Genomic DNA, 27,403 nt, shown 5'->3' on the forward strand with positions numbered 1-27,403 from the left:
CGCGGGGGCCCGGAGAGGCAGGGCCGCGGCCGCGGAGCCGCAGGGGAGCGGGACAAAGCGCGGCGGCGGGGGCAGGTGAGACCCGGCCCGCGGGTCCCCTCCCGCTTGCGCCGCCCCGGCGGCGGCACCCCGCGCCCGCACCTGGCCATGACCCAGCCCGGCGGCTGCCGCTGAGGGGACCGGCTGCAAGCCGCCCGCCGCGTTGCCTCCCTCCGCCTCCTCCGCGCTGCCGAGGCCGCTGCCTCCCCCCGGAGCCCCGCCGGAGTGATGGGCTGCATCGGGTCCCGCACCGTGGGTAAGGCGTTGGCACGGGAGGATGCTCGGGCGGCCGCGGCCCCCGCCCCGGGTACTGGCACGACGGCCACCGGCACGGAGGGTGGCGGGTCGTCCCCCGCCGCCCCCTCACGGCCGGCCCCGGGCCCGACCAGCGCCATTAGCTGAGCGCCACCGTCGCCCACCCCCCGCCGTCCCGGCCCCCGCGGCGGGGCGGGCGGCCGCCGGCCTGGGTGTTGGCAGCGGGGCCGGGGCACGCCCGTGGCCGGGCACGGCGGTGCTCGCGGGGGAAGGTCGCGGGCGGTGGATGAGCGCGGAGCGGGGCGCGGGCGGTGGGTGCGGGGCGTGCCGCCGGCAGCGGGAGCGGAGCGTGCGGCCGGCGGCTGCGTCCTTCGCCCGGCGGCGGTTCGTTGTTGCCCGGGGCTGCCCGAGCCGCACGTCCGGCTCCCGTCCCCGCCGTTAGCATCCCTGGGGGCCAGCCCGGATCCCCTCACTCCCCAGAGCCGCTGCGAGGGGACGCGGTGGAAGGAATCGCAGCTTCCCGCTGGGCCACGCACATTTCACAGCGGAGGATCCCGGGCCGCTGGGCTGTGTAACCCAGCTCCCCCCTCCCACACACATGCGGTACCGAGAGATATCCCTTGGTCCCTAAGTGCGGGTCTCGACAGGCAAAGCCAGCATCCCGTGGCACACTTTCCTCCCCACAGGAAAATTCCTCTATGCAAAACACATGCACGGACATCAGTTACGTGGGGATGTGTCATTCAAGCCACTCAAAAAGGCCTCCGAGAGAAAACCATGGCTCGTAGGGCACGGTGCTCTCTGAGCCCTTCCACAAGGCACATAGGCACTGTGACGTCTGTGGGCAAGGCGGCTGAACTACCTCCCCGAAACAAACCCGAGGGGCTGTGTCGAAGCCCGGTGCGGGTGACGCTCCTTGGCTGGAGGGGCAGACCCTTTGTGAGCACTTCCAGGGAACCGTCGACTCCTGCAGCAGCAAACTTTACGCTGCAGACTCCAGTTGCCACTTTGGGATTTATTCCCACATCTAGCCTGTGTCTCTTGCCAGTCTCAAACATCCTCATGACCTAAGAAATCTCTTATGTCTTCTGTAACATCCACATGGCAAAGATCACTGCAGTGTTTTCCTTCAAGATTCTTTGGGCTCACCTGGATCTGTCTCTGTAGCATATCAAAGCATGTATTGCCTCCTGCCTCTGCCTTTCCCATATCCTCCACACCCACATGCTGCCAAGGGCATTATTATCTTGTCAGCTGGCAAATTGTCTATACCCCTTTTATCGATGTGTGTTTAAACTAGCAGCATCAATTCTTGGTCCCTCTTCCCACAATGCTGAGCAGATAAAGAACAGGTGCACACCTGGTAAGATCCACTCCCCGCTCCAGGATGTGGTGGAGCTGTCGTACTTACCCACACAGGTATTTGTTCCTGGGCATGGCAGCATTCTTATGATCTGTGACCTGGAATCTGTGTTTCAAAAAAGCCTTGTGTAACCTGAGCTATTGCAATTACTGTTCTTGTGTATATATATATCTGTCTGTATGGGAATACTGTATTTATATATCTTTATAAATGTCATATGGATATATGGGCACAGTTGAAAATACAAAAGAGCATCTATGCATTAAAATGTTAGAATAGCGATAATTGAAAATTCGTTTTGTCTGCAGATTGCATTCCCTAAATACAGGCCTTAATGGTACAGGTACTGGACTTTCCATACTGTAGTGACTTTTGGGTTATGCAATATGTGCTCATTCTAGATGGTGAGACCACAGTGGGCGTTAGGGACCTATTTATGTAGTTAATGGAGGAATTTTTCTTGATCTCGTATTATGAAGGTGCGTGTTAAGGGGCATTGCGCATCCGTGATTCTGATCTTTATGGGAGTCAGATATGAAAGCAGTAATAGTGACTGATGCTTTGTGTGAAAGTGGTACTGCTTCAGTGGGGACTTCATCTGTTTCAAGCCCTAGAGGTTGGACTGGGTGATGGTGGGATCCTTGAGTTTTACTTGGACTCCCCCACCTATGGAGGTTTGTCAGGGTGATTCTTACTTGGCAGCCTAGGTTTTTCACTCCAGCCTTGCTGGAGTTATTGGGAGGATCCTTCGGACCCGTTTTGAGGGATGAGTGCCTTTAAGTGTTAGGTTTGGGCTTTGAGGATGTGTTTGGAAACTAACAGCCTAGCACAAGTAGAGCTTTGTGTTCTTGCTGTATAGCACACCTGGTTAGATTTTTGCAGGATCAGTTCAACAGACGGGCTCTGTGTTGCCTTTCCAAGACCAGGTAGGTCCTAGAGATAGGAGGGTGGTGCAGTTGTATTGGTTTTACCTTGGAATTTTCAAGCGGCAGATTTTGAACTCAGAACTTGGGAGGTTTTAATTAGTGATAGAAAGCTTGTAATCAGTCACATTTAGTTTATTCACCACACAAGGGCCAGTGCAGGATTGTGCCCTGAGCTTGCTCCGGGCCTTTTTCCATTCCAGTTTTAAGCAAGCCACATGATTTCTCCATCTCCCGCAGGGACATTTTACTATGGTCTAGTTAGATGTCATAGTTTGCACATGTTTAGTGATGTGCAACTTCACATTTTCTTTCCTAAATATGAGCTTTCTGGTTATTTCTCCCCGGGGAAAAGTAATTGAGAGGGTCATAGCAGAGCAGCTCCGTATGCGTAAAATTGAAGTAAGAGTCATATAACATCTTTCAGTCTTATAGAGGACATCAGAAATCACAATGGCAACGATCAGATTAGGATCTCCTAGGGTATGAAAAAAGCAGAAAGGTGATCTTAAAAGGTGAAACTGATACCCAGTTGCCTTCTCCACAGGTGTACCCACTCACGCCTCAATGCCATACATGTGCTGTGCGTGCAATGGTATGGTAGCAGTTGCACAGTGAGCACTGCAGCTGGCTCCAGCCTCTGGTCGGAGCTACACATCAGCTCAGTGTATCAGTGATAGTTAGCCCATCGTAGTTCTGAGGGAGCTGCCGAGTGACTCTCGTCCTACCTGGGACTCAACTTCAGTGAACGTGAGGGAGGTTTTCGCTGAGGCTGCTGGACAGCTAAGGTTGCAAAATCCAGCTGGGAACTTGTAGATATTTGAGTGCCAACTAAATGCAAAGATCAGCTTGATTACTGTCAGTAGCTGAGTTAGCCAAATGTAAGATTTCAGGCCTGCATAGGTGCTTGAATGCATTGCAAGTGTACCTTTGACCACAGCTTAGACATCTCCTAATAGTTCTAGCTGTTCTAACTAGTGTGGCAGGATCTCTCTTAATTCCTTGAATGGATTAAAATGGATAGAAAGCTCAAGGTTGCTCTGGTTTTTCTGGTGATGCCTCTGATTTCTCTCTTGTCTTTGCACAGAAGCCTGCAGCAAATATGTTTTGTGAAGTGACATTAAATGGTGGAAATATATTCCAAGAAATTAAAAACTGGTAATACTTTTGGAGTGTGGGGGAAGAGAAACTAGAGGTGCTTGCACTGAGTATCAGGAAAAGCTTTTTGACCACGAGGAATGTCAGGCTTTGGAAGGGGTTTCCCACAGAGGCTGTGCAGTGTCCATTCTTTGAAGTTTTCAAGACCAGACTGGATAAAACCCTGAGCAACCTGGTCTAGCCACATAGCTGACTCTGCTCTGAGCAGGAGCTCAGACCTCAAGAGGTACCTTCCAGCCTGAATTATCCTGTGATCCTATGCTCAGGATCTAAAGCCTGGAGTGGTTGCCTTTCCGAGTCAGGTTAGACCTGTTACTTTTGTCCTGTTCTGTCAGAGGACCCCAGGTCTTTTACATGTCCTTAGTATGCCTTTGTACCTTTCCCCACCACCACCTCCCTGTGACTCCTGAGGGTACCGTGTGCCACAGGCTGCCTCCCCACGGCAGCCCCACTGTCAGCTGAAGTCCTCCCCATGCTTTTTTGGTCTGGCAATTTTGCAAGAGACAGCTGAAGTGATTTAGCTCAGGCACAGTGTCAGTCACCTGCTGTGCAGGATGCCAAAGGCAGTGCTCTTCGCTTCGCAGCCCCTGGCTCAGACCTGGCTTGCCAGTGCCCGTAGCTGGGGTGCTGGGCTCCCCTCCACCAAGGAGCCGTCAGCGTGCTGTCGGAGGGAGGAGTACATCCTCTCTGTGTTGCTTTCTCAATGTGTGCACCATACTAAGTCTAAACAAATGGCTCATAGCATCCATGGTGGGAGAAATAGAGCCAGAGACCAGCCCCCCGCTAATCCAGGCCTTTTAGATTCCGCAGGGTGGGATCAGGACCGGAGACTGGCAGCAGGGGGGCAGGCAGCAGGGGCTGTCGGTGAACATGCCCTTCATTTTCCTCCTTACTTGTTTCCCCATGGATCTGAAGGTGTGTGGAGTGAGATCTGGCATGGAAAGGATAGCCTTCACGCTTGGTCTGAAAAAGTGAGATGCCCAGTCTGCACCCATACGCCCTCTCGGGGGGCCGGTGTCCCCCTCCTCCTCCTCCACCTTTGACACAGAAGCAAGTCGGTGAAAGAAGGAAAGAGAGGGAGAAGCCTCGAAGAGGACAGGGTCATGCAGGAGGAAACTGAGTCGTGACATTAGGGCTGTATCCACTTTCTGGGGGTCACACAGGTGGGAGGGCAGGGAGCACAGATCCCTGTGCAGAACCCGCCACCACCAGGCGCCGTGCTGAGGGAGTATGGGGACACCTGGCAGGGCACCGGGTACCCCCTTCCTCTCTCACCTCGGGGGGGGGCACATGCAGCAGAGGGACAAAGGGACGCCCCTCCCTCTGGATCAGACTGCCTGGTGCTTGGTCTGGCTCCATTACTGCTACTTCTTCCCAGGCTGGCCTCTCTTTCGAGCCATTCTCAAAAAACTCAAGAGCTGTGGGGTAAGAACTTACTTCTGCCGGTCGGGATCCGAGCAGAGACCGTCTCCCAAGCCCAGCAGCCGGCTGTGGTGAGGCATGTGCAAAGTGACAATGTCAGAGACCCCCCCTCTGTCTTGCCAGGGTTACCGAAATAGGTTGGTGGTCTCGAAGTTGTAGGGAGAGGGCTAAGGAACAGCACAGTCACGTAAGCCTGGCTTTGTAAGGAATCCGTACTAGAAGACGTGGGGAAGGGTATCAGCAGTGTTCATGGTTATGCGAGAAATTACAAAGTAGCTGATGGAAAAATGGAAGTAATGAGTAATATTTCACTGATGTGATTGAGCTGGGAGTCTGACTTCTGTAGACTGATGTTCATAGAAGCAGAAAAAGTGAACTAATCAATAAATATTTTAGGCCTGTTTTCTTGGGGGGGAAGTAGGAGAAAAAGAGTTTTCAGCTCATTTTATAAGGACATGCTCTCCAGCAGCAAGCAGTCGTGATTTTAGACTGATACTTAACAACAGCCAGTTCAAGATTACTTGCCCTCAAGTATTTTTAAGCAGTGGGATAAAAAGTTAAAGCTTTGTGTTTCAGTAAATCTTGAAATAGTGAGGAAGATCTGGAAGTGAAAAGCTGGGGCTCTATCCCAACTTAACCTCGTTACTTGGTTTTGTCAGTCTGATAAAATTCCTGATAAAATATCAGAAGAACATATGCCAGTCAGAGTGGGTATATGCAAAACAGGTCCTGCCAAGCTAACTTCAGTTCACAACTTTTATGGGACTCCCTGCAGCCAAATACTTCTGTGATAGAAGTGCCTTTGCCTACAGTCGTGGGAATTGATCTAGAATACTATATTTGTAAAAGATAAAACCACTAATTGGTTAGCAACCAACTTAGTACCACATGATTCTTTGTCTAACATATGAATAAGGTACATTTTGAGGGCATCAACATTCAATAGATAGCAAAACAGTAACAAAGAATCATTGCTGAAAAGCTTCTGTTTCTTGTGTGATCCCACATTTCTCAATACAGTTGTCAGTACCATCTGATTTTAACATATTGCTCAAAATCCTGAGGGAAATCTAAAATGCTGATAAACTTGGTAGAATCTACAAAGACTGGAAGAACTGCTAAAAATGAAAATACAAATGAAAAGGATAAATCACTGGTGTGCAACAATCTGAGTCATTTGGGGTACTGAATCTTGACAGACAGCGTGTTTCAGTCTATCCAAAGGTAAGGTCATGTACCTTACGACAGGGTGTGAGCAGCATTTACAGGACCAGGGCTCTGTGCTAGAAAGCAGTCACACTGCAAAGGCTTATAGATATCTGAGCAGAGGATCGGTAGGTCAACAGCTACTATTGTGGTGCTGCAGCCGAAGAAGCTGAAGTGGCTCTTTGATCTGTTAAGAGCTGAATATTGAACAGGAGGGGAGAAGGTTATATTTTCTCTGCGTTTGGCACCTGTGAAAAAATTATTTTTCATCTGCTTTGCCTAATTCTTTCATTATCACTTCGAGAAGTACTGCAAAGCTGAGGAACGGCCAGAAAATAAACATGGAACCGTGAATGAAAACTTCCAGAAGTGACTTGATGACAATCTCTAGGTGTTTGAGTGAAGAAAAATACCCTCAAAACCATCTGACTCTTCAACCTGGCAGAAAACAGTTAAGATGTGATGGAAGGAATGCAGATACATTCAGATTGGAAATGAGGCAAAAAAATCAAATGGTAAAAATACTTAACTATTGGAAATAATTTACTAAGAGTTATATTGAGTCCTCTGTCATCTGAATGCATAAAAACTAAGATTAAAAAAATAATCTAGTTCAAGCACAGCAACAGAAAGTATAATTAACAAAGGGGATACTTTTAGCGTCTCTTATTTTAATGAGGTCAGATTAGATGATCAGGATGTTTCTCTGTGAGTTTCAGACGCAAGTTCTCCAGTCTGGGAGCAGACTAGAATTTTAAAGAAAAGATGGTTTCTGTATCCTGGGAAGATGTGGCTGTACCCACAGATGCTCATCAGACATGGCTTATGGGAGAAGTTTCAGTGCAAAATATCTTGACTAAACTGGAGAAAATAGCTTGCTGATCCAAATGGCTGGCATGTGGATTGACATTCCCCATGGGAAAAACTGCTGTAGGGATGACACGCCTGACAGTTTCGGGTGGCTGACCAGGATGGTGGCAGGAGTCTGTGATGGCCAGAGGAAGATCAAGGAGGCTGTGAAGGTGGGGAACGCAGTGGCAGCAGGGACTTGGTTAACCCTATGGGGAGGCTGGCACGTTAAATGTTTACTTTGGGAGCCGTTCATTGCCTTGTGCAGTGATCAGGAGGCCTTAGTGCATGATGTTACTCCTGAAGAGGCTTCAGGGGACTCAGAGACCATAGCAGACACCCCCCCCCCCCCATCCCCAACCTCAACAAAAACCAAAGAAAAATTGTGTATCTGTTCCTTCTAGAGGAAGCTGTGGAATTTTATCCTGTGGAACTTTTCCTTGTTGGGTATGCAACAGAAGATCAGCTTCAATTCAAAGCCTCAGTAAATGAGGTTGTAGAGCAGGCAGGCAGACACGTAACAAGTCATCAGACGGTATTCATGCAAGACTTCTGGAGAAATCTGAGGCTGAATGAGCTGAAGAGCTGATTAGGATTTGTGACACCTTCCAATTACTTTGGTGTGAGAAGGTTGGAAGGTAGCTAATTGTGGTGCTAGTTTTTAAAATTATTTTGAGATCTGGCAAACTGTAGGCTAGATATGCCTAGCAGCAGTCTAATAAACTTTAAAGAACAGAATTAGTGCATGCATGGACAAATGAGGAAGCACCGACGCTACTGTTGTTAAGGATATCATGCCTTGTAAGTCATAGAAGGGACAAAGGAGACCCAGTGGCGGTGGTCTACTTGGATTTGCAAAGCACCCCTGTAAAGGTCACCTGCCTCGGGCTGTTCAAGACATGAATCTGCTGTTGAATCAAAGGGAAGCGCCTGAAATTATTAAGTGGCTGGGTAAAGACGACAAACAAGGATTAGATGAAATGGATGGTTTTCACAGGAATGTTTTTTTCAGGTTTGTGTGTATCCATGAATGATATGAAAAAGGGGGGTAAATAATGAGGTAGCAAAGTATGATAATGACAGTCATCATTTGGGGGAGCAAATGAAGAGCTGTATGCAGAGCTTTGCAAAAGGATCTCACAATATCAAATGACTAGGTGTTAAAATTATGGGTGAAATTTGATGTAGATAAATGTAAAATGATGCACACAGGCAAAGCAATTCTAGTGTTACATTTGCAGCAATGGAGGTTTCGAGTTTACTATTTCCATGCAAGAGCAAGATCTTGGGGTTATAATGAGTAGCTTAATTCTCAGTAAAAATTCCAATCAAATGTTAGTAATTAGGAAGAGAATAGAGAATAAAATGAGAAACAGCATTATACTGTGCAGAAATCCATACTCTGCCATTGTTTTGAATGTGATGTATTGCCCTTGATTGTCCATTCCTGTTTCAGAAAGGACATAATTGAACTGGAAGAGATTCAGAAAAGGGCAGCAAAGACAATCAAAAGTATGGTATGGCTTATGTGTGAGGAGCCATTTAAATAGACAGGGATTTCTCAAGTATGGAAAAGAGATAATTAGGGGAAGTTATGATGGATATCTATAAAATAATGAATTTCCTCTGTGATATGAGCAGCATGGAGAAAATAAGGAGGGAAGACTTTCATTATCTGTTTCAAAACAAAATCTATACATCAAATGGAACTAGCAAGTGGCAAGTTTCGAACAGACAAAAGCCAGCACTTCTTCATACAATGCAGAGTTAAGCTGCAGAACTCCTTGACGCAGGATTCTGTGGGTACTAAAATATTTTTTTTGGTTTAAAAAGTGAACAGATGAATAGAAGAAAACTCCTTTAAAGATGACTAAATACAGAGGCGACATCTCTGTCTCAGGAACTACTTGAGGTGTAAATCGTGGCAGGCTAGGACAAGTATTCTGGGAAAATATCACTACTGTTTCCCCTATTCTTATACACTTTCTTAGACATGAACTCCCACTTTGGGGACAAGCTGATATCCATCCCAAACAAGTACTAAATACCTACTTTCCCACCTCCCCCCCAAAGAAGAAGAGAGTGAAGAAAAGAAACCAGGGAGAAAAAAAGACAAGTCACTGAGATGGTGGTGGGGTGGTGGGTGGAGGAGAAGGAAAAAATAAGAAAAGAGAGCAGAGTGAAGACTAAGGCTAAACCCAGGAAAATAAGGCACCAGAGAGAAACAGCGAGCAGAACACCCCTGCATTTCCATGGTGTCCAGGGACTGGTAGATGCTGCCCAGTGATGCCCTGCCCAGAACAAGGGAACAGAAATAGTACTGCTAGTTGCTGGTACCTTGGGTTTTCCTCCTCCTGGAGCTGGAGGTGGCCAGCTTGGGGAGAAATGGGGAAGTTGATGAGGAGGGTGCAGAATTTAGTAGATCTTGGGATGGAAACTGTACAAGTGAAGATGTGAGAAGTGCAGCCAGAATCTTGATAACAAGCTCTGGAGGAGCCAGGAGACTGGCAGGCTTGATGTACGGAGGCACCAGTCTCACTCCCATTGCGTAAGAAACGTGAGTCGGGGAGTCCCGTGAGCAAACTTGGGCCTTCTGCTTGATGGAGGATTTTTCCAGCTGATGTTCCTCATGGTCCATGGAATTAGCTTGGAGTAGAAACTGGCCACCAGGATACCTTGTCCTCTCCTGATGAGTGGTCCTACAACCATGTGTTGTAATTGGGTGTAAGGGGGAGGAGGTCGAGCAGTTGACACGTGGATATGCAGAGGTGTTTTCAAGGGAGCTCATGGCATTGCTCAGGGCTTACTGAGGTCATTTGTGATTTTGACAGGTCATGGAGAGGTATCTCCATGGAGCCAGGTGTTGGGGGGGACTACCCTCCTGTGGGACTCACCTGAGGTAGGAGATGGGGGTATAATGTGAGTGTTCTATGCTGTACACCAGGCAAACAGCATGGGGTTGGCCAGACTCACTGGCTGTAGACCCAGGGGTCCCCAGTTTTAGTGATGCTGCAGCGATGAGGTTTCTGCCTGCGCTTGGGGGTGAGTTCTGTACAGCTGGGGCTCAACAGGGAGACTCCCCCTTGTCGGTCATCGTGAGGGACTTGATTACTCCAGAGAGCTTCTAGGTTCTGAGGAGAGGCTTGTAAAACACCAGTAGTTCAAGGCAGTCTTGCAAGAGACCTCTTGTGTCACTGGTGTAGAATGATAGACCTCTCAGAGGTGGTGGGGGAAGGCACAATCCGGGCTGGACTGTCTGAACCAGAAGAGACCATCCAGAGTCCAGGACTTTCTCTTGGAGGCTGGTCAGTCTTGTCAAAGACAGGGGCCATCCTCCCACTGGCCAAGGATCTCAAATTCAGTGCTGACCGCAGCGACCAAAGGTGCAGAGATGGGTGGACTGTTCTGAAGTCTCATGGCTTGGCCCTTCCCAGAGGAAGATGGCAATGATCTCATTCTTCCCCGCCAGCTGAGGCCAGCCCTGCCCTCTTGGCTGTCTTTGAGGGTCCAGCCATGGCTTGAAGTGGCCCTCTCTGGGGGTGTGGAGGAGTTCTGTCTTCTCTCAAGGGATGTGAGATGTTTGGCCCACTAGTGTGCTCTCCATCTGCCCACAAGACAAGGGTTTGGGTCTCCAAAGGAGATGCATGGAGGAAGGAGGCAGGAGAGGTAACAATTTTTCCCTTTTCCTCCCAGTGTGGTGTCCCCCAGGTGAGGTGGGCAACTGCTTGTGTTGTGACCACTTCCATCCTTCACTGTTTGGAGGACTGATGACCCCGGGCTAGAAAGCAGTCAATTCAGAAGTGTCCCAGGCCCAGCAAGGGAAGCCCTGATTATCCCTTGAGGAACTGTGGATATACAAGAAGATTCCTGATGTTGAATGATAAAGGACTCTGCAGCACAGAGAGCTGCATCCTGCCCCACCGTCTGGCTGGGATCTCATGGGCTGAGGTAGTTGTCCTCTGCAGCCATACAGCTGGGAAATACCAGCTTCTTCAGGGCAAACAAGGGCATGATAATGAGGAGAGCAGCAGTGGAAAGAAGAGGGGTGAGACAGAAGTTTGTGTCACCTCTACACCCAGCACCTGGAGGGGCTTGAGGAGAATGAAGAGCCCCTCACCAAGAGCCTTTTACCCTTTGCCTCCCATGGAGTGCCTTGTGTTGTCTGGAAGAAAACCTACCATGACTTGGAGGCCATTGCCATGCCCTAGGGCATCACTGCCTCTGGAGACTCCCACGCTTTGTGTTTGGAGGAGGGGGGCGGCAGTCTCAGTGCCTCCTGGCTGGCACTGACTATTGCTGCTGTTCCTGAGCCAGATGCTTGATGGGGACTGTGCCCAGGTGCGATGGCTGCGGTGGAGAAGGATGTAGCCATCTGGTTGTATGTACTCTGGGGCTGCCAGAGTGACACCCCACAGCTGAGGGGGGACAGGTTAGCAGAGTGGAGCCTGGAACTGCTGGGCTGTCACTGCCCCCAGGTGCTGGTGCTTCCTGCAGGCTCTTGTTCTGCTTCTCCCTCTGAATGGTAGTGAGCCCAAAGGCGCAGCCATGGAGTCTTGCCTTGGCCTGTGGACACCACCCTGGCAGTGGTGCTGCCCACCCTGCGGAGAGGGGCCAAGGGCATCCCTGGGATGAGAAAGGGGTGTTGGGATCTGCTGGTTGAGGAGTATTCGGGATGGTTCTTCTTCCCCACTGGTAGAGATGAAGCTGTGGGACGTTGATGTCACAACTCCAGGTATTCTTATGCTCTAGGACAGTGCCCATGTGACATGCTGGCCACAGAGATTAAAATTTAAATACATATGGAGAGCAACTGCTGCATATTACTTCTGTAATGTTGGCTGTAGGCCAGGAAAAAAAGGCTGCTACCTTGGTTCACATTGCTGTCGTCATCATACTGGCTATGCTGACCATGGCCCCTGGGGACACATTCTCTGCACTTCAGAGAAGCAGCGAAGAATGAGGATAAACCCGTCCCACTGTTTCTGCTGGCTGATGCTTGTTCTGCAGATGAGACAGGGCTTTGAGATTTTTTTTATAAATTGTGTTAATTGGATGTGTTTTGTTTTGCGGTACCTCCTTAGCTTAAATGCTCAGAGCAGAGCTGCCCGTGTCTGATGTTGGGCGCTCTGCTCAGCTTCTTTTGGTGGCAAGGGCACGCTCCGCAGTAGCCTTTAGTATTGGTTTGAAAATGTTACCAGTCAAGAAGAAAAATGTTGGTGTTGGAGCTTTGTTCATTAATTCTATTTCCTAAGCAGCTCTAAAAAGGGACCTACCTTCAGAAAGAGGCAGAATGGTCTGGAAAAAAATGTAGAGTACCCAAATCCAAAGGAAAGACCTGGTGAACTGCCCTTCTGATTCCTAATCTTACAGACATCTCAGAGCTGTAGGCGTTTTCATTGTTGATCAGAGATTTCAGACATCTCTCTTTTGTGGCGACCAAGACATTTCTGTGCCTGGATGAGCACCAGCCTGCTCAGCCCTCTCCATCCAGGAAAACAGACTTTTTTCTATTCGCCTTCCACAGGTGGTTCTGTTGGTAGGTGCCAACAGCAGCTCCTTTCTGTGTTTCCTTACGCAGTACAAGCTGGAATACTTACACAGCTATGTGAGTGACTCAGGTTGGTGGACTTCGCAGCTTTACCCGGGAGGATTTCAGTGCTTCCATCTGATGTTCACCTCAGAGACAGTTCTCCTGGTAGAGGTTCATTCCTTTCCTTGATATTGGCCTCTTGGCTGGCTTTGGCTCTGTAAAGTGTGCAGGCAGGGAGGTGTTTCTGTGGAGATGCTATCCGTCCATCAGTCCTTCCCTGGAGCTTCAGCTGCTTCCATTTCCACCACATTTGGCAGGACACAATGATGTTGTGTTTGACAAAGATACTACACTCCCACAAGTATCATGAAAATTGATATTAGGGAAAGAACAATTTAAAGACTGATCATAATTACTGCAATTACAATTGTTGTTTTCTTTTCAGGGAAAAGAAAGGAATGGAAAAGAATAATTGAACCATTTACTCTAAATATTGGTCTTTACCAACATTAACATTGGCTACCAATACCGAATGATAATGTTCCTACTCCCTGCTGGAAAGTAAAACTTGAGAACCAGAAGAAAGTTTGCTAACAGTGGATAATAGTGGTGCTGCGAATTCACTGTTTAATTAATATGTTTCTTCTCACATTAATTGGCATGGCACATCAGAAAGCAATCAACACAAATACATGTTTGGCGGATGGTGTACATCTTCACCAGCGTTATGTCACAAAGGAAAAAGCAGAATTTAAGACTCTAAAACTGTGTTTGTCTTCTTAGTGTGGAACAAATTAGAGAAGACAAATTAGAGATGATGGCTAGCATCCAGCCCAAAAGTTACAACAAAATAGATTATTAGAGGCTTCTGCATAGATGTAGATGCCTGATTCAAGCATGTATCTTGTTAAATGAACAAAATACAGGCACAGATACCAAATATAATGTCAACAAATACACAGTGGTACTAGGAATTGAGAAAAATGTCAAGAGGAAGCCCAAGGAGAATGGACTTGTTTAGCTTAAGTAATAAGTAATTCAAAACAAGGCAGATTTCTGATGATCACAGAAATGCAAAGAAAATTAAAATATGTCCAACAAAGAAATTCTGTGTTTCCATGATAAAGTATATGGCAAAATAAATGAGCTACTGAAACAGGAAAAAAATAGTAACATTAAATCAGCAAGGTGGGGTACAGACATCCAGATGGCTTCTTGGATTTTCCCAGTGCATTCATCAAAACGGTCATTATTTCTTGGCAATATTCCATATTGCTTGGGAATGCTTAGTACACACATTTTCTAATAACTGAGAGTCCAAAGTTACAGTGCTCAACAAACAAAACCCCTCAAAACAACAACAAAAAAAAATGCAGGGAAAAGGGTATTCTCTTTCCTCCATCTTTTTTCCTCTTGAAGTGTTTTTCATCTTTATTATTTAGAAAGGCCTGACTTAAAAATGAGTCTTGGGTTTTACCTCAACAGTATTGTAACAGAAAGAGGGATGATATTTTTCCCTCAGAGGTGTAGAAGACTTCACTTGGAACATCACTTCAGTTGTGATGGAGACATCTTTTTCTGATGAGTGTTTGTCAGAGGTTTTTTTTATCAAATTTGTGTTAAAAATACAAAGCAACCATGATCTGCAGTGTGGCTTAATGTATTTATGTATTTCAGCTGCTTGAGTTTTATCTCATTGCTTGATGTAATTAGCTTCCTACTTGTTCTTCAGTCATCTACTGAGTCTTCCAGAGCAAGGATAAATTTGGTGATGTTAAAAAAACTCCAAAACAAATATTTATTTTTTTTTAAATCAAGAAATCTTTAAAAAGTTCAATGGAAACAAAACCCCTTTATGTCCCTTCTATGGACACCATACAGAAATGATGACAAGGAAATGAGACACCCAGCTATCTTTCAACTTTCGTCGTCTCCTTTCAGAACATTTCAATGAGGAATTCAGTAGCACATGTTTGTCAAAATCCCATTTTAAAACCAGCTTTGTGACCTACTCGTGTTTTAGAATGCTTATCCGCTTTGTATGGAGCGGAGCAAATACTGTTCTGTAAGAGGTGACTGATGACAGAGTTACAAATGGAATAGTCACGATGATTAACAGAAGCTGGAATTGAAGATGGATAAGAGAAAACAAATCATATGGGAGAAGAAACATACCATTACCAAAGCAAAACGCCGTACTAATTCAGGGGAGAAAGAGGCTGGATGAGAACAATGCTACAACATAATGTACTGCTTTCCATTTCTTTTTCCCCACTTCACCGTCCGTACTTTCTTCTGATTTTCTGTGTTTCTTTCCTTTCGTCTGTCAGAGCAGAACTTGATGTTCCCTGCCTGCGGATTGCCGTTGCCCTGGCTGTTTCTAGCAGAGGAGAGAAGCCCACTGACCCGCGCCCAGCTTCCAGGGATGGGCAGTAACAGCGCCCCAGGGCCAGGGCCACTCGGAACCCAGAGAGCTGCTTCTCAGCCGCAGCGTGTGATCTTGTAACTCTTCAGCAGATAGTACTGCATTTAAAAGCATTTAACAGATATTAAAGAGTTATTTTCTCGCAGTGTATTTCTTTCTTAGCATCTGCAAAACTGTTTAGACTAAGAATTGTCAGTAATTATGCAGTCTTTATGACTGTCGTGCATGCAAGAGCACATATTGCTCACTCTTTTGCCTTGTCTACATAGATGAGATATTGCAACTGGAGAAAAACAGTAATAAGTACATTTTTATCAGCCTTTAGTTCTACTATTATGGAACAGGTGTGGACTTTGAGACAAATAATTGATGTTAATGTCCTTCAACCATTTGATGCCCCATCTGCCAGAATGACGTGAATATTTTCCACAGACTAACGCTTGGTGGGAGCTGCCAGTGGGCCAGCAGGAGTGAGAGCAGAGGCTGGCGGTCACTTGCCAGCCTTTGGGGCTGTCACATCTCGTGTGCTGAGAGCCAGCACCACGGGGCTGGTCTCTCTCTTTGGTGGGGGGGTCTTGGCAGCGCCTTGGCCGAGCGGGGCTGCAGCCTGCTTTGCTCCGTGTGCCAGGGTGGCGTGCAGCGGGGCTGCAGCACCGTGTTCAGAAACAGTGGAGAGCACAGCAAAAAGACCTGGGGTAAATGGAGATGAAGCAATGCACGACACTGCTACCTGCACTAATGGCTGCTGCGCAGCTGCCTTCTGCGCTGGAGAGGTGGCATCTCCCCGGCATCACTGTCTGGATGGGCTCTGTGGCCAGAGTGCCCCAGCCCTTCCCTGCTAGCGTGGAGGGAAGGAGCAGGGGCTGCCCCTGCAGGGAGAGGCTCCTGCTCTGCTCTTAGCTCCAGTTTTATTGTCCCGCCAAGCTCTGTTGATCCCTCGGCTCACCCCGATCACCTTCACTCCATCCTGTACCTGCCCTCTCTAGATGTGCTCTGCTGGCAGTGCTCCTTCCTCCTCCCCTTTACCCCTTCCCTGTTCAAGGGAGACCCGATACAGAGGTATTTGATTCTAAGCCACAGCCAAATCTTACAGGTGACACCCCTGGACCAACAGTTGGATATTTCTAGCCCTAGCAGGTTTGCTTGGACCCCAAATCCAAGAGGTCTCGGGCCACGCTAGGAGCCGGCAGCTCAGCAGGGCGCCCACCACAGCTCTGCCCTGCTCGCTCCATCCAGCGCCCCCAGAGCTCCTCTGGCTTTGCCCAGCTCACATTGCTGGTGCCATGGGGCAGCGCTGGCAGCTGCAGCTTTACAGAGCAAAACTGAAATAAAAGAAACTCCTGTCAAATGGGGGTGGGGTGGGGGTGGGGAAGATAGTCAAAAGTTGGTGTCCTGGTGTTGGCTGGGACGGCGATTTCCTCCCCAGCAGCTGGTGCGGTGCCGTGCTTTGGGCTCGGCTGAGAGCGGTGCTGGCAGCCCGCGGCTGGTTGCGGCTGTGGCTCAGTGGTGGTTATACCAACTCAAGGACTTCTCAGCTCCTCAGGCCCTGCCAGCCAGCAGGCTGGGGGCACAAGAAGCTGCGGGGGGCACAGCCAGGGCTGACCCCAGCTGGCCAGAGGGATATTCCATACCATAGAGCGCCATGCTCAGTATATGAACTGGGGGGGGGGTTGGTGTGGGCTGGTGGATCACTGCTTGGGGACCGGCTGGGCACCGCTCAGCAATTGTCAGCATCAGTGTTGAGAATTCTATTGGGCGTCACTTGGGTTTTTTCCCCTTTCCCTTCGGATTTTATTTCTCCCAACTTCTCTCTCCTTTTCATTATAATTGCTATTGTTTCTATTTTTGTTGTTATTATTATTTCATTTTACTTGAATTATTAAATTGTTCTTATCTCATCCCTTGACTTTTACCCTCTTCCCAATCCTCACCCCCATACTGCTGCGGGGGGAGCAAGCAAGCAGCTGTGTGGTGCTTAGTTGCCGTCTGGGGTTAAACCACGACGGCTGGGTAGAAGGTAGAGGTGCCTGGGCTTTATGCAGGATAAAGGAAGCGTTTGCTCAGGGTGGGCTAGCTGAGCGGTACTCCCTGGCCAGAGGGAGCGGGGTTCCCATCCAGGCTGGCCCTGACAGGATGGGATGCCGAGGCTGGGGAGCAGTGATGTCCCCGGACCTGCTGGGAGACACTGGTGCACTCCCCTGGGCACCCTGATGTGCAGGGCTGGATCTGGCAGCACAACGGAGGTGAGGCTGCTGCAGGCACAGCCGGTGTTCCTGGTGTGCAAACACATAAACACACATGCACACGTGCATACATGCCAGTCACACAGATCAGCACAGATGGACTCAGCACTCACATAAACAGCACCAACAGCCTCATCCTGCTCCTGCCACTGGTTGAGTGTGATGGAGATCCACCACGTGCAGCATGGATCCCTCCTGCCCCAGGGCTACCCAGCAGCTGCCCCCAGATCCCAGTCTCCTGGGCTGTTGGCACACGGATGTAGCAGCCTCCGGAGCCACAGCCATGCTGCAGTTGCTGGTGCGGACCCCTCGCTCACAGATACCCCCCTCCCCAGCTCTATGACAACTGGCTGGGACTCCCCAAGCCCTCTGGTAGCCAGCTCCCGCAGCCTCACCCCGAGCACGCACCCAGCACCCAGAGCACTTTGCCTTCGTTCTGGCTGCGATCGCATGTTCGTTCACATGCCCTCACTCACGCCAGTTCATTTCACCTGGTTTGTCCAGTTCCTGGCGCTTGGACCTCTGTCATGAAACACATGCACCCAGAATAAAGCTTCCTTCATGCCAGAAAATGGTTAGAAATGGAATGTAACAGGAGGACAAGGCAGACTGCACAACCAAGGGCAGGGCATGGCCAGACAGCTGTACCCATCAGCAGCCCATTTACATCCTACCAGCCCCTTTTATCCCTTTATCGATTTTGTCACATCTGTTTCTCCCCAAACCACCTAGATCCCTCCCTTTCCCTGCCATTGTTCTTCCCCTAAACATCACATGAATCTAATGCAATCCCCAGATGCTCCTTTCCTGCATCCCATGAAGGGTCCCATACCCCTGGGCAGCCACCAACCACCATCCTTGGTTATGGAGCTGCTTCTGAAAGCCTCTCCCTCTGACTGATCTTGACAGGCTTCCCTGGACCCTGGGGTTGTGGCTCTCCAGGGACAGCCCTAAGGTGCCCAGACAGGGTATCCCTTCTTGTGAGCCCATAGTTTGGGTTCCCACCTGCTACTGTACTGCTGGGTGTTTGGAGATCATCCTTTGGTGGGTTGGTGGTCCCTGTGCTGGGAAGCAGCCTGGCAGGGTGCCCTTGGGGCTCCCCCTCCTAATGTCATCTCCTGGAGCTCCTTGGTGGACACACAACCCAGCTTTTGCCACACAACCTAAAATTACACCCTGCAAAGGGGGGTGCCTGCAGACAGGAGCCAAGTGATCTGACCAGAATTTAATGCAAATTCAGCTCTACACTTACAGCTCAGGAGCTGATTGTGGTTGGTAGTAATCACAAGTAGAAATAAATAACTAAACTCAGTAAAGCCAAATGTACACACGTGGCTGTCAAGCAAATGAGTGAAGAAGACCATGAGCTTGGAAGGTGGCCCTCATGGTGCTTGTCATAGCCACAGCCTGCCCCCTCCCAAGCCTGGCTGTGTCTGACCTCCATAGCACACAGTGCAGGAATCTCCTTTTTGTTTTAAGTTCCCTGCAAGTTAGAGAACAGCAGCTTTACTCAGCTTAGTCAAAGGCATATGGGGGATGCTATTAAAGCACTTGGTTCTGATTATCCTGATGAACAGAAACATGCTTCAGGTGTGAAGGGGAGGATATGCCTTGGCTCTTTCAGAAAGGGAGATCTTGCGCAGCAGAAAGCTGTGGGATGTGAAGATGTGGTAGAGTGCAACTCAAATCGAGATTGCTTTTCTGGTGGTTTTCATCTCACCATGTTTACATTTTTAAGGGACCAAATTACTTTTTTGCGTTTTGAATTCTAGCTGAGGGGTGCCTCAGGCTTCCCACCTGTAAGTGCCTAGGTAGCTCCTGCAGCCTGTGCAGGGTGGAGTACAGCATCTCTTGCCTGGTAGAAGATTCCTACCGGGGAAGCGCAGTGGTGAGCCAGTGTCAACGTGCCAGAGCTGCTAGAACGAGCAAGGGGGGTTGCATATGTCTCTGAAGGAGAAATTTGCTATAAAGAGTAAATAAAAAGCTAAAAGCCAATGAAAATAGAACCATTCACATTCAATGGCATGTGCTGCAAATAGACTAGATATTGCTGAATTGATCCCAGGAACAGATGATCATTTCAGGAGCTGTATTTCTTGCCAGGTTCTAAAAGGCTCAGGTTCACACACAGTACAATCTTTTCTCCGTGACATGGGAGCAAATAGCTTGCAGCAGAGTTTGAGGGTGGGATGAAGGCTGCAGGCACAGTGCGTTGCTGGCTGGGCAGAGCGGCCCTGCGTGCGTGGCCAGCTGTTTAACGGGTGCTGCTTTGTGTTTAGCCTCACTTTTATTGCAATTTGATCTTATTTAATGATATCATTATTTATCTTTATTCATTCAATATTATAATTTCTATTTTATGTCGTTAATATTTAATTTTACTTGATCCTTTAAGTTGTATTAAAATGCATCTAAAATCAAAGGGCACAGGCTCTGCTTTTGTGCAGGGGACTGTCCTGGAGAGCTGTGCAAAGTGCACCCTGGCCTGAGGGGACAATGGCTGGATGTTGGGATCTGCTGTGAGGTTGCGCCACAATGGGTTAATGTCAAGGGGAGTCACAAGCAACTAGTTTTAGTTGTACATATATTACTGTGTATGCTTTTATGTCCACATTTTGAAGAACTGAAAAAATTGAGATGTCTTTTAAAGAGGCAGATTTATTAAGAGGACTGGAAAGATGCTGTATGGTAAGAAACCTAAAGATCTCACTCTGTTTAGTTTGTCAAGAAGAAAAGCAAGTGTATGTCTAACTTTCCTGAAATGTAATGGCAGGTATTAAAAGGGTCTTTAATCTTGCTGAGAACGGCAAAGCAAGGGCAGCAGCAGCTCTAAGTTGATGTCAGACTGATTCAAATTATAAAGGAGAAATGCCTTTTAAAGTGATGATGGTTTAATATTGGAACAGGATATCAAAAGAATTGGTTCTTTCTCAGTCACACATCATGACTAGATGCTTTTTTTGTCTGGGGAGCTGTCATTTAGCCAAGCATACATTATGCCTGAGAAAAACTCAAATGACTGGTCTTAATATGGAGAAAAGTGTGTGAAATATAATAGCTGATAATGTGCAAGTGGTCTGATTAAAATTGGAAGGTCTGATTGAAGGCTTTTGTGGCCTTAAACTCAGCAATTCTCCTGTGTGCTGAGCTGAGTTGGCTTGAGACTGCTAGGACAAGTTGTGGTAACGTTCAAAAGCCTGACTAGATGTGTTCCCACAGGAAACGAGGTGATTGCAGTGGACTGGAAAGGACTGAAAGATGTGGACCAAATCAATATGGACAGCACCAGTTCACTGCACGGCAGCAGCTTCCATCGACCTTCCACCGAGGTGAGTGCCTGTCCCAGAGCCACTTACCCAGGGGGATCAGAAAGTTTCAGTTCTGCCCAGAAAATGGGTGTTGTGCATCCCTGAGGCATCAGCCGGGAGGGGACCGGAGTGCCGGTGCACACCTGAGGGGCAGAGCTTCAGAGCTTTGTGTCTGTGCAGTCTGGCTTGCACTGAGCAGAGTTGAATCATTCCTTCGAAATATCCACAGTGAGTAAGATTTTGCAAATGAAAGTGCTTTTAACCACTCATGACTGGAATGGCACAGAACATGGGAAAAAATGTGGCAGTTCTGACAAGCGTGTAGATCTGCATGCCTTGAATAATGGATTCATTGAAATGTCCGGCAGCATGTCTGTCCTGTCTTCTGCAGCACAGCCATAAAATCTTTTGAAGAAACACATTTGTCTCCATTTTGGTCTTTAGGGATGCATTCATTAGGAACTCACTGCCGATTGATTTACCATGCAGTATCTCGAGGGCTGGTTCGTTTGCTGTTCTGAATTATTGTGGCTTCTGCAATCTTAGATACCTGCATTTTCAGCTATGTAAGGTTCAGGGTATGCAGTCACAAGTAATAAAAAGATCACAGATCTTTTAAACACATAATATTTGAGGAATCACAAATAATGCTCACAAATTACCCAACAACATCCCATTTGCAAAACCTTACAAAATGCTAATGTATAGGTATTTTAATTTCCTTATTATACCTTGTTGGCTTGGAACATAACTTCAAGAGACTTGGAGGTTCATGGAATCCTGGCAGAAATTGTGGGGCCTGACCTTGTATGGAAAATGCAGTTAAATCAAATGTGGATCTGAAAGTCAATGAGCGTACGCTATGCCTCAGTGAACATTTTGGTTTATGTGAGTGGATCCCATAGGTGTAAGTGATTCATCTAAATTTCCCTGGATGTCCGCATCCCCCAAACCATGATGCTGTGACCTGAGTCCTGGTGGCTGAAGGAAAGGCACTGGGAGCTGGTGCTGTAGCGGCCAGTGTGGGAAACTGCTCTAGCTTGTGAGAGGAAAGTGGGTCAGAATGGACAAACTGAAAAGCTACAAGAGGAAATAATTTCAACAGAAAATAATTTTGTAACTGGCTGTATTATACTCAAAATACATAGGTGGTGTAGCTCCTCCTTCTGTTTGCCTCCAAGCCATGCAGCACCTGCGCAGGGGTGCCAGCCCTGCGCCCTGTAGCAAGGGACCTCTAAGGGAAGGTGCTTGCTTCTCTCTGGCTCCCTGTGTCATCCTGTTGGGTACCTGCAGGCACCGTGATACCTACAGACGCCAGAACCAACAGCAGGGAATGAAACCAACTTGAAAGACACAACTCTTTTTTCACATAATCAGATAAGGTAGTGGCTGTTGATTGTGGCGATGGAGATGCAGGGCTGTTTGCAGCCTGTTTGTTGCACTAACACGATCTCGTTCCTTGCTTTCTTTAGCAAACACGGACGGATTTCTCCTGGGATGGTATCAATGTGAGTATGCTCCACACCACTGTTCAAATTTCTAGTCATAGGAAGACCAGGATTTGTCTGCCAGTGGGTGCAGTGGATACCAGAATGGAAATGTGACTGGAAGCCTTTACTGCCACTGAAATTCTGGGACTTGTCTACAATTCAGGGGATGGTGATGAATTTTCGTTTGCCTCTGGGTCTTTTGCTGTCTGGCAGGTATTTAGATCTGCAGGTGGCTATTAAATTGTCATTGTCCTCTTTGGGACAAATGCATGTCACTTCATGTGTTCTACTTTTGAGGTTTCTATTTTTTGAGATATCACTGCTAGGTAAAAGAGGTGTCTGTCCAGCATGTTTAAAAAATCAGTATTCTTTGATTAGAGCATCATTTGATCTTCTCCAGAAGTCTGAGAGAAATGTATCCCTTCTTTGCCGTTACATACAGAAGTAAAAGAATCCTTAATGTCCCCTGGAGGAGATGGTTGGCACCAGTTTACTTTAGTTAGCAAGTGAAAGAAGAAACAAACAAACATTTTAATAACATGTGTTCCTTTTGCTCTTAATACTGACGCCATGAAAAAATATGGTTTTCTTTCTTTCTTTTTCACTAATGCAAAACTAGGATCCTGAAAAGGAAATAATGCATATTGGTGCTACCAAACTTTTTTTTCTCTCTGGAGGCTTAAAAAATGTGTTCACATAAATCAGTTTGATAGTTCTGTACACTTGGAAAGGCAGGATTAGATGCTCTGCTTTTGGTAGTATAAGTATTTTCAAATTCCAGATACTTTCAAAACTTTTCAATGGCTGTAATTTTCTGGTTCTCTGTGGTTTGAAAGCTCTTGGGATGCTGAATATCAAGGGGACTTACATTTTTAACTATCCCTCTCCCTACTGACATCTTTCATTGTGGCACTGGCAGCTTGGGATCTTTTGCCTTGGCTCAGTTAAAGAAACAACTTGTGCAGGAAAGTAACGGTGCATGCAGCGACCACGTGGAAGAAATATGTCACTTTTTTTCCTCACTGCACCTCTGTCTAGCTGAAAGCCAGATACACAAGGTCATGTTTCCTTCAAGATAGTAGAAGACAGTTTCCTTACTTGCAGTTTCCCATTTTCCAACCCATTCTGAATCCATGGAGCTCTTCCACAATGCAGCTCTTCCTCTTTCTCGGTGTAGTTCCATAGATCTTTGGTATCAAAGCAGGCTCATGAATGCCCTTCCTGTCCCGTTCACTCCTGCCCTCCTGCCATTGCTCTGCAGCCTTGGGGCGGTGGAGGTTCCCTGCCGTTCCCCCGGGGTGGCTCACCGCGCAGCCCCCGGGCTGGCTGGAAAGGACCCAGCGGGCACTGGGCGGCCAGAGGCTGGTGGGGCGCAGGTGGGGTTCTGCAGCCAGCTTCGTCACCAACGGCGAGGCACCGTGGGGCAAGGGCTGCCTTCTCACTTTTCACTGTTCTTCCCCTGCTTTCTGAGTTCTCCAGCTCACACGTTACTCACACATTCCTCGCTCCAAAGCTACAGGGTGCCTGAGCTGCTGCATTTTCACTCCACTTCCAGGCAAACTCGTCTCTCACATTTTGGCAGCTGACCGGGGTTTATGTGCAGTTCACGCTCTTTACAAAGCCTGCCTTTGCCTCCAACTATTTGAGTACCCAGTTATGCTCCGCTTACCTTTTGTGAGGTTTGTGCCTATGACCAAATGCTTGCTTCATGTCAGGATTTGAAATTTTCAGTGTCACAGTCACTACTTTTCAGTATCTTTGTGTTTGAAACATGCTGGACTTGACTGAAATCAAAAGGTTGAAAATGGAGAGCAGAAGCAATGCTTGTTTAGCCCTTGTGAAAACCAAGTCCCATATGCAGTGCCTGGCCTCTCTGAAGAAGCCTGATGGATTAATCTTGAGGGACTGTGGTTTATGATGATGTTTGGGAGTGCTGCCCCTCCCAATAATTCCCTCTCCTTGTTGTTCAGGGACTGAGGATGAACAGAGAGAAAAGGGTAAAGGAAATTAGGCAGAACTGTAGACCTCATTTCTTTACGGGTAGTTGTAGGTACTTGAAACAGAGCACATCACTGTTACAGTCACTTTTCATTTTACTGAGATCATATGAGAAGAGATGGAAACCAAAAATAACATATAAAAATTAATATCTGTAGTATGATGCACATATGATGCGCTACTGTATCCCATTGTCAGGTCCCCACTGTAAGCTCCCTGAATTGCCCTCCAGCCATGTCCTGCATCTCTAACAAAGAGCTGGAACAGTGCAGCACATCAGCGGAGGGTGGGTAGCAGCCAAAGGAGGCTCCTCGCAGCCTGATTCTGCCTCTCTCACTGACCTTGCCTCACTCGGTCCCAATGCTGTGCAGTATTCGGTCCTGGTTAAATAGCCTCTAATTTCTTCTTCCCTTCTTTTGCTCTTTTTCTTGTTGCTTGCTTCTGCTCCTCATCTTCCCCCTGCCTTCTGGAATCCTTATACTGATTGCTCACTTCACTTCCTTTTCTCCTCCCTGTATATCATTTCTTCATATTCTCTCTCTTTTCAGCTCTCCATGGAAGATACGACCTCCATCCTCCCCAAGCTGAAACGCAACTCCAATGCTTATGGGATTGGGGCTTTGGCTAAATCATCTTTCTCTGGTGAGGTCCTCAAAATTTGGGTTTATCCCTGGCAGCTTCTCTCCACAGGCCTTTGTGCCTCTTCCCATGCCTCTCTGTTGCTCCCCCAAGTGCTCCTTTCTGACTCTTGCCTTCCTGAGGCCATAGAGGAGTCTTCACCACCATGGCTCCAGATACAAAATCTCTGCTGTTGCCCTTTCAAAGAACACATTTGCCTTACTCCCGTTGGCTTCTTACCATGCACCCCTGCTCAGACATCTTCCGTTGCTTCCCCCCAAGCAGTCTGGGTTTAACCCCATTTTCTGTTTCTAAGTTTGTTCATTCCAGGCTTCATCCCTCTGCCCAACTCTGTCCTAAATGGATTCTAGGCAAGGAAGGAAATGGTCTTTCATATCTAAGGTTTCCCTTTCCCGCCCTTCTGAGAGCCAGTCCAAGGAAAGATGGAGAAACTCTCCTGAAGAGTGATAGAGTGAAGGGTGGGAGACACAACGCCCCCCCCCCCCCCACCCGCCCCCTCCACCACCCTGGCCTGAGCCCGGTCAGGAAAGGAGGGCAGAAGCTCCACTTCCAAGAGAGGCAATGAGCTTGGCAGACCCCCCTGGAGCTGTGTAATAGCCCCTTCTTGTTTTCTGATGTCTGGCCCCTTAGGGATATCTCGCAGCATGAAGGACCATGTCACGAAGCCGACGGCGATGGGCCAAGGCCGCGTGGCTCACATGATTGAGTGGCAAGGCTGGGGCAAGGGTAACAGCCAGCAGCAGCAGCACACGCATGAGACGGCGCGCAAAGATGCTGACGCCTACTCAGACCTGAGTGATGGTGAAAAGGAGGCGCGGTTCCTCGCAGGTAGTGCTGGCTTTCTGGCATGTCCATTGGATTGGTGGGGGTGTCCCAGGGCACAACCCCTGAGAGACCAAAGTGCAGGAACCTGGAAGACTCTGGAGAGGCTGTGGGTGGTTCAGATGGCCGACGAAGAGGGAGACTGTGCTTGGAGTATGACCAATGGAATGCAAAGTGAAGAGAGTGAGGCCTGGTGGGGGGTGGGTGATGTTGCTGAGATGGAGTGAGTGGGACAGTGTGACCAAGAGATGATGTTAAAGAGGGTGGTGAAAAGTGGAGGCTTTCACACATCCCTGCTCCATCTTGTCGTCTCCTTTGGCACAGGAGTAATGGAGCAATTTGCCATTTCCGAGGCAACTCTCATGGCCTGGTCCTCCATGGATGGTGAGGACGTGAGTGTGAATTCAAACCAGGAGAACCCAGCAGGCAACTACTCTGAGAACTACCAGGAGCTGATGGAGAGCCAAGGTGAGCTCCAGTGCCTCTTCCTAATCTTGAAACATCCCTTTTCTGCTCTTGTTGTCATGTTTCTTTCCCCCTGCCCTGTTTTATTCTGTAGCCTCAGGTTTTGGGATTGGGATCTAGCAGAGACATCACCTATTTGTGGAGCTGCCCAAGGAATCTAACCGTAACAGGGAGGCTCCAAAGCCCAGTTCCTTTGCCTTTTTTTGGTCATGGCTGTGGAAAACCACCAGCTCTTGCAGTCAGCTGTGGGTATAATAGAGTTCTTCTGCCTGCTGCCTAGAAATGCCTTTTCTTTTCACCCTGCTCCCCTCTAAAGGGTTTGTCTACCCTGCACAGTGCAGTGCCTCGCATAGGCTGCCCGAATGAGCCGGCTTGGCCTCAAGAGAGCCTGACCGTGTGTTGTTTCCCTCCTTTGCTTGCAGAGCATATTGCCCAGACGCAGTATGATAGCTGGCCTCATTCCTACGTCTCGCAGGGCATGTATTGCTTAGGTTCATCCGACGCCTGGGAGACCAGTGACCAGTCCCTCATTGCTTCCCCAGCAACTGGCTCCTACTTAGGCCAGAATTTTGATGAGTCCCAGACGAACCTTCAGGAAAGCATTTTGATTCAGAGCAGCCTTCTCCAGCACCAACAGCTGCAGCAACAGCGGCAGGAGCAGAACTTCCTCCAGAGCACGGGGCTGGTCCATGTGTGGCCCCTGCAGACTGCTCAGGGAGGGGCTGAGTCCAGCACATACATGGAGGACCACATTGAGGATGAAGGGAACCCACGGCTGGAGAAGGCTCCTCTCCTAAACAAGAAGCCCTCTCCAGAGGAGGATGACGCGGTGTGCCGGGACCTGGAATCACTGTCTCCTCGAGAGGAGATGGAACATGCTGCACTGAGCCGCAAAGTCTCAGATGTTACTTCCTCTGGGGTGCAGTCCTTTGATGAGGAAGAGGGAGAAACAAATAACTGATGCTTTCAGTGAAGTTCTTATCACTGCTGAACAAAGAGAGGGGTAGCAAGGAATGAAATTACAGGGATTCTTCTCTCCAGCTCCCCATACTTCTAAGCAGACACACCTTCCGTTCCTGACATTGAATTATTTTTTTAAACAAGAGGAAAATCTCAGTGACTGACACATGAAGACCTCTTCCTCCCCTCGACCATGGGCACACATGTTTGATTTTCATTGGTCTGGGCAACACATGAGGTGCTTGTAGAGATCTGGATTGGTAAATTGTTTCTAAATCTATTTAATACAAAGTCTTGGCTGTGGATAC

At 48.2% G+C, this 27,403-nt stretch overlaps 1 protein-coding gene across 1 annotated transcript; it reads left to right on the forward strand.

Annotated features, from left to right (window-relative positions):
• On the forward strand, nt 1–27,403 carry FAM131B (family with sequence similarity 131 member B). The gene is made up of 7 exons (XM_055807183.1): nt 1–295; nt 20,633–20,742; nt 22,194–22,229; nt 24,758–24,851; nt 25,479–25,676; nt 25,995–26,138; nt 26,558–27,403. The coding sequence occupies exons 1-7, from the start codon at nt 268–270 to the stop codon at nt 27,094–27,096; spliced, it is 1,149 nt and encodes a 382-aa protein (XP_055663158.1). The 5' UTR covers nt 1–267; the 3' UTR covers nt 27,097–27,403.

Source organism: Falco peregrinus, chromosome 6 (assembly GCF_023634155.1).
Source record: "Falco peregrinus isolate bFalPer1 chromosome 6, bFalPer1.pri, whole genome shotgun sequence".
Lineage (NCBI taxonomy): Eukaryota > Metazoa > Chordata > Aves > Falconiformes > Falconidae > Falco > Falco peregrinus.